This window comes from Budorcas taxicolor, chromosome 23 (genome assembly GCF_023091745.1).
Source record: "Budorcas taxicolor isolate Tak-1 chromosome 23, Takin1.1, whole genome shotgun sequence".
In the NCBI taxonomy this organism is placed as follows: domain Eukaryota; kingdom Metazoa; phylum Chordata; class Mammalia; order Artiodactyla; family Bovidae; genus Budorcas; species Budorcas taxicolor.
The window spans coordinates 42,805,001-42,822,986 of record NC_068932.1 but is presented as its reverse complement, the minus strand read 5'-3'; the positions used below and the strand labels follow the sequence as shown (position 1 = coordinate 42,822,986).

Here is a 17,986-nt window from a genome sequence, read left to right as displayed (position 1 = left end):
CCACAAGCGCCACCTGGGAAGCCCATACTACTTAAGGTAGTATCATAATAAAGGGCTTCGCTGGTGTAGCCTGGAGAATCCCAAGGATGGCAGAGCCTGGTGGGCTGCCATCTATGGGGTTGCACAGAGTTGGACACAACTGAAGTGACTTAGCAGCAGCAGCAGCTGGTGGCTCAGACAGTAAATCATCTGCCTGCATTGCAGGACACCTGGGTTCGATCCTTGGGTCAGGAAGATCCCCTGGAGAAGGGAATGGCAACCCACTCCAGTATTCTTGCCTGGAGAATCCCATGGACAGAGGAGGCTGGTGGGCTACAGTCTGTGGGATCACAAAGAGTCAGACATGACTGAGTGACTAACATTTCATTTTCATCATAATAAAACCAGCAGTCACAGACCCACTGCACACCTGAGGATCTGGAACATTGCCAATACTGTTGAAACTATTTATGCGCTCTTTCCTCATCCTGCCTGGATGCTTCTTCCCAGAAGTAAAACTGTTCTCTTTATTATTTATCTATTATCCCCTTGCCTTTTAAAAACAGTCTTATTATGTATCACACATGCAAACAATTTTCTTCTTTGGGGATTTATAAAAATGATTTTGTACTTTATCTAGCTTTTTAAACTTGTCTTCCCCCCAAACTTATGCTTCAGAGGATCATTCTTGTTGCCTATAATTGTGTTTTGCTAATTTGTTCTGTGTTTGACCTTGTAAATTTGTTGTTGTTCAGTCACTAAGTCATGTCTGACCCTTTGGGACCCCATAGACTGCAGCAGGCCAGGCTTCTCTGTCCTCCACCATCTCCCGGAGTTCACTGAAATTCACGTCCACTGAGTCAGTGATGCTCTCCAGACATTTCATCCTCTGCCACCCTTCCTCTTGTGTTCAGCCTTTTCCAGCATCAGGAAAATGATGATGGACTTTTCCAGTGAGTCATCTCTTCACATCAGGTGGCCAAAGTATTGAAGCTTCAGCGTCAGTCCTTCCAGTGAAGATTCAGGGCTGATTTTCATATGGATTGACCATATGCCACCATTTATGCACTCTCCTTCATGGAGATTGTATTGCTCCCTTTTCAGTTTTTTTCATTATTTTATTATACATATTTTTGGTCTTAAACATAATATTGCTGTTAACATTCTTGTATATATCTCTTGGAGCACATGTACAAGGGGAGCTTCGTGGTATGTACTTGGAGCAGAACTGCTGAGGTGCAGGGTATGCAAATGTTGAGTTTAATGGAATAATGACAAGTCATTTTCCAGAGTGCTTGCCCAAGTAGCTTCTCCTTCTCCAGTCGTGTTTTAGAGTTCTTGTTGTTCTACATTCTCACCAGCATTTTGGTATTGCTGTTCTCCTAAATTTCCAATATAAGCATTGTCTTCTCAATATGAAGCAGTATCTTCCCTTGCCGTCCTAACTTTCATTTCCCTAATTACTAATAGAGATGAACTTCTTTTCCCATTTTTACTTGCCTTTTTGTTACTTTTACTGTGAAATATCTACCATGTTTCTTTATGTTTATGTTGTTTTTTTCCTTTGTTTCATTGTTTTATAGAGTTAAAAAATACATATTCTGAATACTAATCCTTTTGTTAATTACATGTGTTCAAAATATATTCTTCCAGCTTAAGTTTTCTGTTACTGGTTTCTTTATGATGTCTCTTGAAAAGTGAAAATTTTTTATTTTTAGTTAGTTCAATTTGTTTGTATTTTATGATTATATTGTGTCATGTAGAAAATCCTTTCATACCTCATGTTTACAAAATGATTCTCCCATATGTTCTTTAATTTTTTTAAGTTTCGCTTCTCACATTTAGTAGTTGATACTTCTGGTTATGATTTTTGTAAAAGATGTGAAATATCAGTCCAATTTCAACTTCTTTTTCTATTAATAGCCAGTTGCCTTCAGACAGTTTTGTAATAGTTTTTTCCCCATTGCTTCTCTGATAGCTCAGTTGGTAAAGAATACACCTGGGGTGCAGGAGACCCCGGTTCGAATCCTGGGTCGGGAAGATCCCCTGGAGAAGGGATAGGCTACCCACTCTGGTGTTCTTGGGCTTCCCTTGTGGCTCAGCTGGAAAAGAATCTGCCTGCAATGCAGGAGACCTGGGTTTGATCCCTGTGTTGGGAAGATCTCCTGGAAAAGGGAAAAGCTACCCACTCCAGTGTTCTGGCCTGGAGAATTCCATGGACTCAATAGTCCATGGGGTTGCAAAGAGTCAGACGCGAATGAGTGATTTTCACTTTCACATTTCCCATTGATATATGACATCTCTGTCAAGGCATGGGTCTGTTTCTGAGCTCTCAATTTTGTTCCACTTATAATGTATCTTAATTACTAAAACTTTAAAATAAATCCGAATATCTTAATAGGGCAATTCCCACTCACCCTGTTTCTTTTTCCTATAAAGAGTCTTGATTATTTTCTTCCATGTAAATTTTAGTATCAATTTATCAAAGTTTCTTTACTATGCTCTTAGGATGTTTTGCTTAGAATTGACATACTTTTGTCTTCATGGGCATAGTATATAAATCTCCACTTATTGATGTCTTTTAAAATGTCTTTCAATAACGTTTTCTCCACACATGCCCTGTACATCTTTTGTTTATTTTCTTTCTAGGTACTTTATTTTTGGCTGCTGATGTATAGAGCTGTGGTCAACTTTTGTTTAGTTGCCTTATGTCCAGTCATCTTGCTGAACTCTCTTATCAAGTCTAATAACTTTCCTAGCTTCTTTTGCATTTTCTTTGTAGATAGATAAATTCTTTGGGATCTGAATATTTTTGCTTCTTGCTTCTGCTACTTCTTTCCCATGGAGGATGTTTTCTTGTCTGTTTAATGATTTTTTTTTTTTTTAAACTGTGAGTATCTATGTCATGGAACTTGGTGAAATCGTTGAGAACCTAAATTGAAGATTCTTTTCTTTAGAGAGGATTCATGGGGAGCCAGGAATTCATGGGGAGCTTCTTTGGGGGAGCCAGGTGGATGCTGATGTTTTGAAGCCCTTTCAGCCCCCTTTGAGAGCCTGGGAAAACTCCCTGAATCAGCTTTCCTGTCTCTTGTCGTCCCCAGGCTTAGTGTTTTGATTCCAGCACTGCTATATGCATTTTCCTCTGGGGCAACTCTGCTCTTTTTCTTTGCTCACTGTTCATGTTTTTTCAGTTCACGGATCTTTCTTTTGTTTTTGTTTTTCCCCCTTAGAGATTTCCTTGACTTGCTTTCTAGCACTCTGATGCTTTAAAACATTCAGTAGTTTTAACGTAACCAGCAGCTAGTTGTACTGAAGTAGAAAGCTGTGCAAGTATTTAGGTGATGGATGTTCTTGGCTTTTATTTCAACCAAATTACCATCGAGTTAATTATCTGAATGTGTTCCAGTTTTTTTTTTTTTTTTTCCTGTGTAGCCCACCTCCTGTTCCCTGATCTGAAGGAAGGCTGGTTTGGTGGGAATCTCATATAAGGATAGGATTTGGGGGGAGGGGCTTTGTTTTTTTATTTCTGCTTTTGTTTTAAGTGAGGGAGGTGGCTGGAGCCCAAAGGAGAGTCAGCGTGGCCTCTCAGTCTTTCTGCAGTCGGGACGTCTTTGACATTAAACCCTTCTTTACTTGGGCTGCTTTGCTTTTAGTTGAAATCTCCAGTCACAGAGAATTAAATGTCAAGGTGGTTTTGTGATGTGGAAAATCTCTCTGAAGGAACTGGAAAAAAGCCACAAAGTGCTGTGAATTTCAAGCCCTCCCCAAGGATTAGGAGACCAGGAAACACTGGGCATTATAGCTCTGATTTTTAAAGCTGGGTCTCTCATCACAATGGATGTGTCTGTCACAAAGAATGAAATATGTGACTTTTACCTTCGATAAGGAGTATGTTGCATTCATTAACCTACCCCCTTCCTCCTTCATTCCTCTGGGCTGCACACCCTTTCTCTGCCCTGCCACAACTTCCTGCGCTCACCTCATCACAGCACTTCATCATAGTCTCTCGAAATTTCTAGTTTACTTCCCCTTCTGCCTCATTAACCTGTAAACATCTTGAGTAAATAGATTGTGTAGGATTTGTCTTTGTAGTTCAGAGGCTGGAATTGTATTGGCAGTGTAGTAGCTGCAGGGTTAGCAACAGAATTTAACGCATTCCACGTTGCCTTAATCTTTTCGGGCAGATAGAAATTTTAGACACAAATCAATCCCACCCCAGCATTGCTGCTGCTGCTACTGCTGCTAAGTTGCTTCAGTTGTGTCTGACTCTGCGCTACCCAATAGATAGCAGCCCACCAGGCTCTGCCATCCCTGGGATTCTCCAGGCAAGAACACTGGAGTGGGTTGCCATTTCCTTCTCCACACCCCAGCATTACTGATTGGCAAATCTCTCTCTTCTATCACCCTGGATTATCGACCTTCTTAAATTTAATTTAAAAGTAATTAATTCTTAATTTTTTTTATAGCTGTGACAGCCCCAATTATTATCATTACTAGGGCCTGAAGGGTTAGGCTTGGATATCAGTGGTTCTCTGAAAGTGTCTGAAGGGAGCATCTGAGTTACGTTTACAATTCAACTGATAGTCCTAGATGCTGGTATAGCATTTGGCAGTATATTAACTATGATACGTCGTTCATATGAAGAGCTCAGATTTATGGAGCAGTTATTATGTTCCAGGCACTCTGCCTGGACTCTGCATGCGTCACCTCGTTCATCCCTTACTCACTGTGCAAGGGTGTAGCGTGACCTTACAGTTGCCTTGCAGCTGGAGCTCAGAGATCACATGACTCTCGTGCAGGTCACAGTTGCCAAGTGGAAGGACTAGGAGTTTAGTTTGGGCTTCTTGACCTCAAGCCTGAGGCCTTAATCAATGTACTATGGCATCTCTCAGTGTATACATGAATAGATAGATATAACTTCCTGGTAGGTAGCCTTATTATTTTTGGAAAGATTAGGCAGCTTGTCAAGTGTATGTAGTTAGTAAACAACAAAGCCGGATTTAAGCTAAAATGGTTCATGCTCATTTCTCCACTCCCACTCTTATTGTACTTTTGCTAAATGTCACAGCAGCAGTTTCGAAGTGTGTGTGTGTAAATGAAGCAATGCCTCAGAAGCTAATGAAATCCAATATTTTAAAGTACTGAAAGAAAATGTCAACTTAGAATTCCCAGAAAAAATATCATTCAAAAATGAAGGTGAGACGAAGCCTATTCAGACAATAGTGAAAGTGAAGTCGTTCAGTCCTGTCTGACTCTTAGCGACCCCATGGACTGCAGCCTACCAGGCTCCTCCATCCATGGGATTTTCCAGGCAAGAGTACTGGAGTGGGGTGCCATTGCCTTAAAAACCTAAAAACTTATTGCCAACATATCAGCTTTAAAAGGAATATCAAAGGATGTTCTTCAAGCAGAAAGAATATTTTCCCAGATGGAAATATGAAAATGCAAAAATAAATGAAGGCTAGCAGAAAGGTTAAATAATTAGGTTTACAATTACTAACCATACAAAGCAGGAGTAGTAAATATCTTAGAAAAATTAAAGAATTTATAGAATTAAAAATAAATTTCAAAATCATGCAAAAGGCAGAGGGATTAATGGAGTTAAATTATCGTATGGTTCTAGTATTATTATGAAAGTGTTAGAAATTAAAATTTGAGTAAGACTACTAATTCAAGGATACATATGTAATTTCTAGGCTAGTTATGAGAAGAATAGTGTGAATATTTAACTAGTAAATTAATAAAGAAAAAATAGAATAGTAAGAATATTTGATCATAAAATGAAAATTCAAAACAGAAAATGAAATCTATTTCATTACAAAATAGAAATTTCTTCTTACCAAAGAAATAGTAAGGTGGTAAATATAAATCTAAATAGAATACTAATTACATTTTAATGAACTATATTATCCAATAGAAGAATAGTATTATCATTCTGTACCTAAGAAAAAAATTCATGAGAGACACAGTTTAAATAGTTTAAATTTAAACTATGTCAGAGGTTAAAAGTAAAGAATTAGGATATATATCAATCTTAACCATAACAAAGCATGGTTAGCTCTCCTACCATCACACAAAATGACTGGAAGGCAAGAGGCACTGATAGAGATTTAAAAAGCATCTTTCGTAATCATAAAAGTCAATCTACAAAAAATATATCACAACCTCAAATCTGTATGCACTCCACAACATAGCTTCACAGTGTATATAGCAAAAGTTGAGAGAACTAGCAGAAAGAAATTCGCAGTCAGTTTGGCATTCTTTTTTACACACTTCTTTCTATAACTGTTAGAAAAAGCAGACAAAAAATCATGGATGCAGAAGACCTGAACAACATGGTCAGTCATGCTCGTGCTCAGTTGCTTGAGTCGTGTCCTACGCTTGGCACCCCTAGAGACTGCGGCCCCGCAGGCCCCTCCGTCCATAATATTCTCTAGGCAAGAATGTTGCAGTGGGTTGCCATGCCCTCCTCTGGGAGATCTTCCCGGCCCAGGGATCAAACCCATGTCTCATGCCTCTCCTGCATTGCAGGCGGATTCTTTACCACGGAGCCACCAGGAAAGGCCGACATTTGTTCAAAATTCTATGTGTGGAACATTGCACACGGCAATCACAGAACTGCAGTGAGTTTCAGTGCACACGGAACATTAGCCAAAGCTGACTACATGCTGAGCCATAAAGGAAGTCTCAACAAAGGATCAACATGATTCAAAGTATGTTCTCTGTTCACAATGAAATTAAACTAGAAACCAGCAATAAGTAGATAACCGGAAAACCTCTAGTACCTGGAAATTTAAAATTGTCCTCTTAAATAGTTCATAGTCAAAGAAGAAATCACAATCACAAAGAAGAAATCACACTGAAATTCATATTTTGAACTGAATCCTAATAGTTTAGAGGCAGACAGAGGACAGGACAGGAGGAGTCCAGACAAATGCAACAGTGTGTGCAAAGGCCCTGAGGCAAGAGAGAGTGTAATCTGTATCAGGAATTGAGAGAAAGGGCATGGAAAACAAGGGGTAAGCAAGGGTTTTGTAGAATACAGTGAGGAATTTGGTCTTAATGCTAAGATAAGAGTGATACTTTAAGCAGGGGGTGCTGCTGCTGCTAAGTCGCTTCAGTCGTGTCCGACTCTGTGCGATCCCATAGACGGCAGCCCACCTATTTCATTAAAATAAAGTAAGCCTCTGACTGCAGGATAGATTGGAGGGCAGTTTAAATTTTAAAAGACTGTTTGGAGGCAACAGCAGTAGTCCTGGCCGGAGAGATTGGGCTGGATGGTGGCAGTGGAGCTGGGGGAAGTGGGAGGTTCTAGAAAGCTCTGGGAGGTAAAATTGACAAAACTGGGTGATGAACTCACTATCAGGGTGAAAGGGAGGGTGGGGAACCAAGGAGGACTCTGAGATTTTGTTGCCCTGGGTGGATGGCAGTATTTTTTCTGGGGCAAGGGCTCCCAGGTTGGGGTACAGAGTGGACGAATGAATCAGTTGGTTTGGGCCCAGGTTCAATTTGAGACGTGGCTGAGATGTTAAGTGGAGAGGTCAGACAGGCAGGAGGACATGATGCAGGTCTGCAGGTCAGAAGAGAGGGCTGAACCACATAAGCAATTAATTACCCTTCAAACACAAGTGTTGAACTGGTTCATGTTTATTTTTTCTTTTTATTAAGTTTGAGAAATCGTTATTTAGTTTTCAACCTTTGTTTTTTATCTCTCTCCCCTTTTCTTTGGAGAACTTGTTTGAATTTTTCTTTCCATACCTCTCTGTTTATGTGCTTCTTTTGAGCATGCTCAGTTGTGTCTGACTCTTTGCAACCCCATGGACTGTAGCCCACCAGCCTCCTCTGTCCATAGGATTTCCCAAGCAAGAATACCAGAGTGGGTTGCGATTTCCTTCTCCAGGAGATCTTCCTGACCCAGGGTTTGAGCACGTGTTTCTTGTGTTTCCTGCATTGGCAGGCGGATTCTTGACCACTGTGCCACCTGGGAAGCCCAGCTTCTTTTGAGAGCTTCCTAAATTCATCGTCTCCACTGTGAGGGATACACCCCTCACCTCTGCCGCCTGCCTGGCAGGGTCACCATGGGGCGTGATCAGCAGAAAAACAGATGGCAAAGGAACTAAGGATGCAAGCCATTGGAAAATGATTTGAATGTGGGAAACAGGTTGCTATTTGGGGTGAAGATAATTTCCCACTGCAAAGGATCTGAGCACTTGTTCAAGTGCCTTTCAGAAGGTTTGCTTATTGGGTCTTCACACACAGGCATGGGCCCAAGTGTTTAACCTCCCTAGGAGGAGCGTGTTGCTTGATAAATCCTGGCTTCCAGCAGGTACTCACACAAAGCGGGTGGGCAGGTGAAAGAAGAAGGTTCAGCTGAAGATCAGTTCCCAAGGTCATATAAAAGCATCTAAGAATAATAACTTTTGGGTTTCCCTGGTAGCTCAGATGGTAAAGAATCTGCCTGCAGTGCAGGAGAACAAGGTTATATCCCTGAGTCAGGAAGATCCCCTGGAGAAGAGAATGGCAACCCACTCCAGTATTCTTGCCTGGAGAATCCCATGGACAGAGGAGCCTGACAGGGGAAACTTCTTGCGATCTATCTGTATCCTGAGTCCAAGGAGATTTCACAGTCAGAAAACAAGAATTCCAAATGCTTCAGCTGGTGGAATGTTCTAAGAGATTAGTCCATTGGTGCTTTTAGTTCCAATATTTTAAAAATTTAAAAAAGAAGATGCTTGGGAAGACTTTTCTCCATTGCTTTAACAAATAATGTTATAAAAAACTGAGGCGGGGCGGGGGAAGTCTTTTTTTTTTTTTGCCTAGCCTGCCACATTGACCTCTACAATGGGAAGTCACATTTTGGCTCTTTTTCCCTCAGTAATTTCTGTGCAGTAGGATGTGGTGACAGGGATCTGGCCTGGAGCCTGGATATCTCTGGATTATTGCTGGAGGTGGGGTCAGGGAATTGTCTGCCCGGCTCTGACAGCCAGAAAAAAGGAGAAACCTACTGTCTCTCAGAGACTCAGGCTGCTGTGTTTGTGGTTGGTGGGATCGCATTTGCTACATTCCCAAATCAGTTTTCCAAATGAAGTTTCTAGACTGACTTTTCCACTTTTACTGAGATTACTTTTCCATGTGGAACTCTGCTACTACATGTGATGTCAGTGTTCCATATAAACAAACATGCAGGTATTCGTGGATCTTTATGTGCATGATAAACTTTTATGTTATCGGGGGCCAAGCATTGTCCTAAGTGTTTAAAGGGTATGAAACCATTTACTGCTTACATTAATATTTTAAGCTTGGTGCTTTTATGATTCCTATTTCATGGGTGAATGAACTGTAGCATAGATGGGTCACTTAACTAGCCAAGGCCACAGGGAGGGTGAGAGTTGGGCCAGGGTGTGACCCCATGCTGTCCACCTCTGGGACCCCCTTTGCCTATTGCTGTACCTCTGTGTGGAAGAGGGAAACCTTCTGAAGTGCTTAGTCCCAGTGATGTTTTATTTTTTCTTAGGAGTGACTGGGTGACCTCCTATAAGGTCATGGTGAGCAATGACAGCCATACGTGGGTCACTGTTAAGAATGGATCTGGAGACATGGTGAGTCCCCTCTAACCATGCCCTGGGGATCTGGCTGTCAGGGCTCTCCAGAGAGAGGCAGTGGACACCCAGCCAGTGTTTGCACCTGGATGTTGGCTGATTCTGTGCCAACTCAAACAACCATCCAGAGTGATGGATGATGACCCCCCTTTCCATGCCCTGATGCTCAGAACCATGTGGTCCACGTCCAAGGCTCGTGTAAAAGTCAGAGTTGCTGCGATGTGGTATCTTCCGTAGGTCACAGGTCAGCCCTGGAAGACCAGTGGCATGTGGGTTATGTTGGGGCCCACATGGCTGTTCAGTTATAATAGTTCCTGAACTTACTTTACTTACCTGGCCTTTCAGCTCCATGCCTCCCTCCAAGCTTGCCCTGTCGCCCTCTTCCTCGGGTTCCCAAGTGCGAGTTCCTATCACGGTACCGTGCCTTCCACAACCTGCCTGCAGCCTCTGTTTGACCTTTGTTCCCATTCTCAGCCCCCACCCCCGCCTTGTACCCACTCCTCTGTGTTCCAGTAAAAGTGAGGTGGCTGCTCTTCGGCTGAATCCAATGTCTGAGCTCCTCCAGCCATCAGTTCCTTTTCTCTAGCATCCCTCCCGTTCCTGCATCTTGAGTTTTCCTTCAGGGCCAGTTCAAATGGCACCTCATCCCCAAAGCTTTGCTTCTTCAGAAATCCCAAAGCTCTGTGGCTGTCTCTCTGCCATGACTCTAATAGATTTCACCTATGATATCTAAGTTTAACCCTCCTCCTCCTCCCCGCTCCACCCCCATTAGATGGGTGTTTCCTGAGGTCCTGATCCATTCCTCCTCCCCATCCCCCTCCCCCAAATGCCAACCTCACATTTAGGTGTGCCTTAATGAAATCTTGCGGACTGAGTGAATTACTGACTCTTTCATGACTTGATAATCAAGCTCTAAAAGAGTCTCCTTTTCCCCTTTGTGCATAAATAGATATTTGAAGGAAACAGTGAAAAGGAGATCCCTGTACTGAACGAGCTGCCCGTCCCCATGGTGGCGCGCTACATCCGCATAAACCCCCAGTCCTGGTTCGATAATGGGAGCATCTGCCTGAGGATGGAGATCCTTGGCTGCCCGTTGCCAGGTGGGTCTGCCCTTCTGTGCTTCCTGCAGGGAGGGAACGCCGGTGGAAGACAGGTGCTTAGCCAGCAAGGTGAATAAAAATAAGCCACACAGTCTTTTTCTCATCTAAGAAAATTACCACGTCTATTGCAGAATATTTAGAAAACATAGGTAAACAAAAAGAAAATGAAAATCTCCCAGAACAACACTCAGAAACTCTCTGAGCATTTGGGGTATTAAGGTAACATGCCAGCTGTGGTTTTGCCCACTGGGACTTTAAGATGATGCTTACTTCAAGGTTAAAAATTCACCCAGCGCTGCTGCTCAGAAGCAGGCAAAAAATGGCATAAAATTTTTTTGGTAATGTGTTTAGTTGCCCTTGAGTGCTCTTGCCACACTGGTTACAGGACATGGCAGAAGTTAATTTCAAACTTGACCATGTACGTAGTCTTGTTCTGTTTACATAGTGAAGCCTCTTTCTGTTTAAGTAGCTTCACTTGGTTGCCTGTATCTTTGGGTGGTTGTTCCTTTAGGTTGTGTCCCCCTTGCCCTGATTTCACATGATGGAATTGGGTGTAACTCCAGGGTGGAAGGAAATAAAGGGCTTGAACTAACATGCGCTTTTTGCTTGTGGACCTTTGCTGATGTCTGCTCTGGACAAGCTAATCTGGTCTGGCTTGCAGCTCTGTTGGCCTTTCAGAACCTAGGGATTTGTGCCTGTATGGAGCCTTTTGTGGGCTTCCCTGGTGTCTCAGATGTTAAGAGTCTGCCTGCAATGCCGGAGACCCAGATTCAGTCCCTGGATCAGGAAGATCCCCTGAAGAAGGGCATGGCAACTCACTCCAGTATCCTTGCCTGGAAAATCCCACGGACAGAGGAGCCTGGCAGGCTAGAGTCCTTGGGATCACAGCTGAGCTACTGACACTGCTACTATTTACTGGAGCCTTTTGTGGCGGCTTCTTCATCCTTACCAGACATCTCCAGGGCAGGAAGCTGGCCTCCAGAACATTCCTAAGGCCCTTCACCAGAGCCTCTGGGAATTTCTGCCTCCTGTCCACCCACAGCCAGGCCACGGCAAACAAGGAGCACAGCTTTGGGTTATCTCTCCTATGCTTCCTCCTCCAAGGAAGTCTCAGCATTCTTGTCATATCTGAAACTCAGGCCTGACTATCTCTGGATTCCCCCTGCCAGGAGGAGGGGTACCACCAGTTCTGATGTTCTCAGGTGCTTCTATATCCATCATGCTGTTTCTATAGCCACCCCACCCTCACCGTGAACTTACACTTACTGAGTTTTCAGAGCGTATTTCATATCATTTATTGCTTTTCCCTCAACCCTCTGATATCCATGATCTTGCTTTGCCAAGTATGAATTTACTCAAAACAAACTCTATATTGGTGAGAAAGACAAGTCTGCTCACCTGCCGTCTACTTACCCTCCCACCAGACAGATTCTTTGTTCCTTATTTGTGCTTACTAGATTACAAACTTTTTTCATGTCACTAACACTGTTAGAGACCATCTATCTTGTGGGTGTTTTTATCCACCGTATCTCAGGTTTTCAAACTGCCTCTTATAGTTGGAAATTCAGTTGTTTGATTCGAAAATTGGAAATATAGTCGGAAAATCAGTTTGATTCTAAAGAATTCCACAGTGGATGTCTTCATTTCTGTGTCATTGTGCATGTCCAAAATTATTGGGTGAATTATGGGATTATTGCTTAAATTAGATGATGGTACAAAAGACCCTGATGCTGGTAAAGATTGAAGGCAGGAGGAGAAGGGGACAACAGAGGATGAGATGGTTGGATGGCATCACCGATTCAATGAGCATGAGTTTGAGCAAACTCCAGGAGACGGTGAAGGACAGGGAAGCCTGGCGTGCTACAGTCCAGAGTCGGACACAACTGAGCAAGTGAACAACAGCAAGAGGTGGGATTGCTGGTGGGAAAGGAGTGTGTGTTTTCAAGGCGGGTCCAGAGAAAACGTGAAAGGCCTCCCAGTGTGGGACCCGGGCCCCCTTCTGTGGCTTATTCATCCTGGGGTGGTGATCACAGGGCCCGCCGCTGCCGCCGGGGTCCTGCTGGGCTTTGCTGAGCTCACTGTGTCTGCAGACACAGACCCAGGCAGGGGACCGTGAGGCTGGCTTTGTGCCTGGTTGCTCAGCGCAGCCTCACTCTGCTTGCTTTAAAGGGCAGGGTCACGGTTTCTCTCTGAGGGCAGGAATTCATCTGTTGTCAGTTAAGGGCAAAGGGCAGCCTGTGAGAGTCTCATGAAATAAATATTTTCCTGTGAAGTTATTCTTGGTGTGTATGTGTTTGAAGACAGGTCCTGGGGGCAATTTAAACACAAAGACAGAGTTGCAGTGTGAAATCTGGACAGGTTTCAAGTATGGCCTTGGAGTGGTTCTATTTTCCAACCCCAAATATTCAAGGCGGTTTTTCTTCTAGAAGTTACTTAGCAGTCTGCCCGGAAGGGAGCTGGCCTTTGTACATGCCCCTGGTGGTGGTCACATCTGAGGTCCTGGGGTGGCCCACGGGTCCCCACGGCCACGTGGGTAGGTGAGTCTTGCTCAGTCGCCTTGCTGTCGACTTGGTTCCTTTGTGCAAGTTAATGAGACCAGAGGCAGAGGTGACCCGACCAAGTCCGTCACTCAGCCCAGCGTGACTTTGTGCTGGTGATGCAACCGCCCAACGTCTGTTCTTCCTGAAACTCTGGTTTATGAAAAATTCATTTACCTCTGCTTCGGCTTCTCTTTGTTCTGTCCTCACTGTCTTCCTGCGAACCCTCAGGTTGGGGCAGAGGAAGGGGAAGATGCTTTTTAAGTCTTCATGAATAATGCTTTAGAAATTTTTGAACTAGAACATGAATTACCCTATATATGTCCAACTTGTTAGCAAAGACCCTGATGCTGGGAAGGATTAAAGGCAGGAAGAGAAGGGGACGACAGAGGACGAGGTGGTTGGATGGCATCACCGATTCAATGGATGTGAGTTTGAGCCAACTCCGGGAGATGGTGGAGGACAGGGAAGCCTGACACGCTGCATGCTGACGTGCAAAGAGTCGGACACGACCGAGCAACTGAACAACAGGGCAACCAAAAAGCTCAAAACTAACAGGAAAGGGGGAGGGTTACTTAATGGTTATAGTTTCAGTTTTGTAAGATGAGAATGTTCTAGAGACCTGTTTCTACAACAGTGTGAATATATGTAATGCTACTCAACTATACTCTTGAACATGGTTAATCAGAGGGTTTCCTGGACTCGGGCGAGCAGCCTGGTAGAGATGCCGTGAGGTGGGGTTATATGAGCTGGGGCAGAAGATAGGCATGAATGATGGCTCGGAGCAGATGCTGCGAGGTCAGGTTACACGAGATGGGGCGGAAGATACATGAACGACGGGCTGCACCCTCCTCGGAGCCACGTGGAGCTGTGGGTTTGATGCTTTCACTGACAGTAATGACCTGGGATCAAAACAAGCTCTGCCAGGGGTCCACGTCTGCCCTTGTTCCTTTTGGAGCGACCTTGTCGTAAGAATAGTCACATGGGGTTGGACAAGAGCAGCTTCTTCTTCTTAGGGAGCCAAGCACCTTGCGGAAGGGGTTTGTTGCTGTTTGCCCTGCTGCCGGGTCATCTCTGCTCAGGACTCTCTGTCGAGGCATCAGGGCTTAGGGTGACCATAAGGCTGTGAGTGAAAGTAAAAGTGTTCGTCACTCAGCTGTGTCCGACTCGGTGTGACCCCATGGACTGTAACCCACCAGGCTCTTCTGTCCATGGGATTCTCCAGGCAAGAATACTGGAGTGGGTTGCTATGCCTTCCTCCAGGGGATCTTCCCTACCCAGGCACTGAACCCAGGTCTCCTGCCTTGCAGACAGGGAAGCTATAGGTAGTGGGCATTTTCTTGGGTGAGGGGCTGGCCTCATGGCCGGGAAGGAAAAGGGCTGCGGTGGCTGCATTTCTCGTGTCCTGTTAGTCCTAAGAGAGCACTTTGAGGTCAGCCGTTGTTTTTCTTTTTAAATGAGGTGAAACTAGTGTAACATGGAATTAAACATTTTAAAGCACAGTTCAGTGCTACTTAGTGTATTCACAGGACGGTGTGATCGCTGGCTCTCTCTGGTTTCAGAACTTTGTCATGGACCCCAAAACACCCTGGACTCACTGAGTAATCACTTTCGAATCCCCTTCCTCCATCTCTGGGTAACCTCTAATCTGCAGCGTCTGTAGAGTCACCTGTTCTGGGTCAAGTGCATCATGAGCTCAAGGACTATAGATAGCAGTGAGCCCCTGGTCCGGCAAAGGTAGCCTTTCCTCTCCCGGTTGAGAACTCCCTCCCATCAAGCAAGATCCCAGCCCCCTAGAGCAGCAAACAGCTGAGCGGAATGGTCCAAGAGCTGGGGTGTTCCCTTGGATGTCCACTAATGGGGTTTCTTCTGTGATTATGACCGTCCTGTGGAGTGCGCTGGTGCTGGATTTGGGAGAAGAGCGTGTGTCCACGTCATTGAGGAGCCAGGGATGTTCAGGGTGTGGAGTCATTTCCAGAGCTGGCATAACTCAGTACCAAAAAGTGGGTGGCTTTGGATAACAGAGTTATCATTTGAGAGGCCCTGCGGCGGCGTCTGTTCCTGCCTCCCCCGTGGGCTGCTGTGGTTTGCTGTCTGATTCTGACACTCCTCAGCTTGTGGGCGCCTTGCCCCCATTGCCCCCTGCATCATCACATGATTTCCCCGAGTGCTTCTCTCTGTGCTCACCTTTCCGCTTTGGATAGACGCAGTCCCAGTGGAATGGGGCCCACCCTAAGCCCCTCATTTATACCCGATGAGTTCTGTGAAACCCCTCTCTTCAAATAAAGTCCCGTTCTAAGGTCCTGGGGGTCAGGACTCCCACAAATGTCTTTGGGGCGCGGACATCACTCAACCCAAAACAGGCTGAATGAGTAGATCCATTGGGATGGAGCGGGATTTTGAGTCGTCGAGTAAGAGAAGTGAAGGGGGGAGGAGGTGGTAGACTCCACGATCCCCTTCTGGAGTGAGTTTATTCCCGTAACTAAGGTGTTCCAGAAGGGATAAGCTGGTTTTCAGTACATCTGATGCATGAAGCCAGCCACATGAAAGGAAGCAGGAGGCTGATTCCCCAAGGCACCATCTGTGAGAATAAGGTCTCGCAGACTGAATCAGGACTTCTGTTTCAAATGTCGGAAGTCCTACTCAAATTCGCTGAAGTGAGGAGGGGGAGAAAAGGAAAATTTTAGTTCACAGGAATAAAAGTTTCAGAGGTAGATGTGACTCTGGCTTCAGGCAAGAAGGGGTCGACAATCTCGGGGCCTTCTTGGTGCAGTCAGGGCTCCCCTCCTCACCAGCTTGCAGGCGGGGAGCTTGGCCACTAACAACCCAAACTCATCCACCATGTGAGCTGACTCCAGCAGGAGGCCCTCCTTCTATGGCTCTGGAAGGAAAATCAACTTATGAGCCCAGCTTGTATCCTGGGATCATCTCTGAGCCAGTGGCTGTGGCCAGAACATGTGTATTTTCAGGGGCTGGACCTGGGTCACATGCCCATCCCCGTGAGTTTTGGGTGAGGCTGTTCCATCCGAAGCATCTGGGATAGATTCCGCACAGGAGATAGGGATTCTCTTATCCACAGAAGGAAAAAGAGGACAGTGGGTTTGGCTGAATAACGGGGCATGCCTGCAGACTCTGGGCCCCAGGATGGGGCGGCTGTGTTTGGTTCTCACTTATTACCTACAGTGTTGAGCTCCTAAGAGGGTCTCTGTAAAACTTCATCCAATCAGAATAAGTGGACAAGTAAAGAAGTATTTGTACAAAAGGTGGAAGGTGGAAAGTTGTGAAAAATGCTCACCTAGGGTTCCGAGACAATTCTGGAACTTGGATCAACATCCTTAGACAAATTGGTTAGTCTCAGGGAAGGAAGGAAGTTACCAAACATGGAGATATTTCATAAGTACAGTTCTGAGCTTTCCTTCGGTCCTTTTTAAGAACCCTGAAGCCATAACTTGTGTTTGAAGACAAAAGGGGCATTGCAAGAAGAGTTTTAGAAAGAGGTTCTGGGGACTTGGAGGGTGGTGAATAGCTCTTAGGAATCAGCTTGTGGGTACATTCAGGGTCAAGTCATGTGAAAACTGTGCTTTACCTTGACTTTGAAACCGACAGGTTTGGAAGTCAAAGGGCAGGTGACTTGCCAGAGAATGGAGTCAGCCTGCCCTCCCCAAAGGAGAGAGCTTGGAACAGAACTGGGGGCCTTTGCTAAACCTGAGTTGCTTTAGCTTCTTTTCTGAACAGAGTATCAGCTTGCTCCCCTCCCCCTACCTCTGCATACATTATTTGCTTCTAATAGTGTTACTGGAAACCCTTTTGTGATCATTAAAAGCCGCCTTTTTGGCCTTTGGGTCTGTGTGTGGTTTTCAACCTGTTGCCAGCCTTTAAGGGAACCCCAGGGCTGGGTCCATGTGGCAGTCACACCCTGTGGCCGTGGGATGCAGACAGGTAGCTGGCTCAGGTGATCTCAGCATGTGTGATATTGCTGGCAGTGTCCTCCGTACTTTAACATGGTGCCACTCAAACTTCTTGATTTTTTAAAACCGTGCATTCTGATTCAGTAGGCGTAGGCTGGATCTTGCAAGCAGCTGGTGTTGCTGGTCTGTGGCCTTGTCTGGTGGCACAAATTGAGACTCTGTGCTCCTGACCCCACTGGGAGCAAGTGATCCTCCTTCCATCACCTGCCACGGCCACCACCTGCAAATTGTCCTTGGAACCACTTGGATCAGACGCCTGCTATGGTTCTAGCTTTGCTCATGTGGTTCCTGAGTTCCTGCGTTCATAGGTTGACCTGTCTAAAGTACCACGTGCTCTCTACATTGCAAGGAGACTTAAGCTGGTCAGGATTCCTGGCTGCATGGAGATGGAGATGGAGGTCGTGAGCCTGGCTGAGGCTCTGTAGACCTCGCAACTTTTTGTCAGGTCAGGAGGGAGTCCTCAGGGCCCACAGGATGGTCCTTTCCCCCTTATCCTTCTTCTAGCTCTTCCTGCTCCCTCCTCCCTCCTTTCTTCTGAGTGTTCTTTGTTTTTGGGAATTATATAAGCAGTATCAGCTTATAAGAATTAAAGAAAGAAGTCAGTTTATACAGAAGAGAATCAAGTCAAGAACAGACATCTCCTCCCCAGTCCCCAGAGGTCACCACTGTTAATGCACCCTGATCATGCCTGTTCGGGTGCTTTGGCTTCAGCAACAGAAGCCCAGCCCCCACTGGCTTAGCAGTTCAGGAAATTGTTTATCTCACGTGACTGAAAGTCCCAGGGGAGGTTGATGGGGATCTAG

At 45.1% G+C, this 17,986-nt stretch overlaps 1 protein-coding gene across 1 annotated transcript in view; it reads left to right on the top strand.

Moving 5' to 3' along the window:
• Positions 1–17,986, top strand: part of CPXM2 (carboxypeptidase X, M14 family member 2) — a 135,043-nt gene that overhangs the window by 82,133 nt on the left and 34,924 nt on the right. The window contains exons 5-6 of the mRNA XM_052661011.1: positions 9,494–9,578; positions 10,528–10,678. Of these exons, the coding sequence (XP_052516971.1) occupies positions 9,494–9,578; positions 10,528–10,678 (236 nt within the window). The remainder of the gene's footprint in view (positions 1–9,493; positions 9,579–10,527; positions 10,679–17,986) is intronic.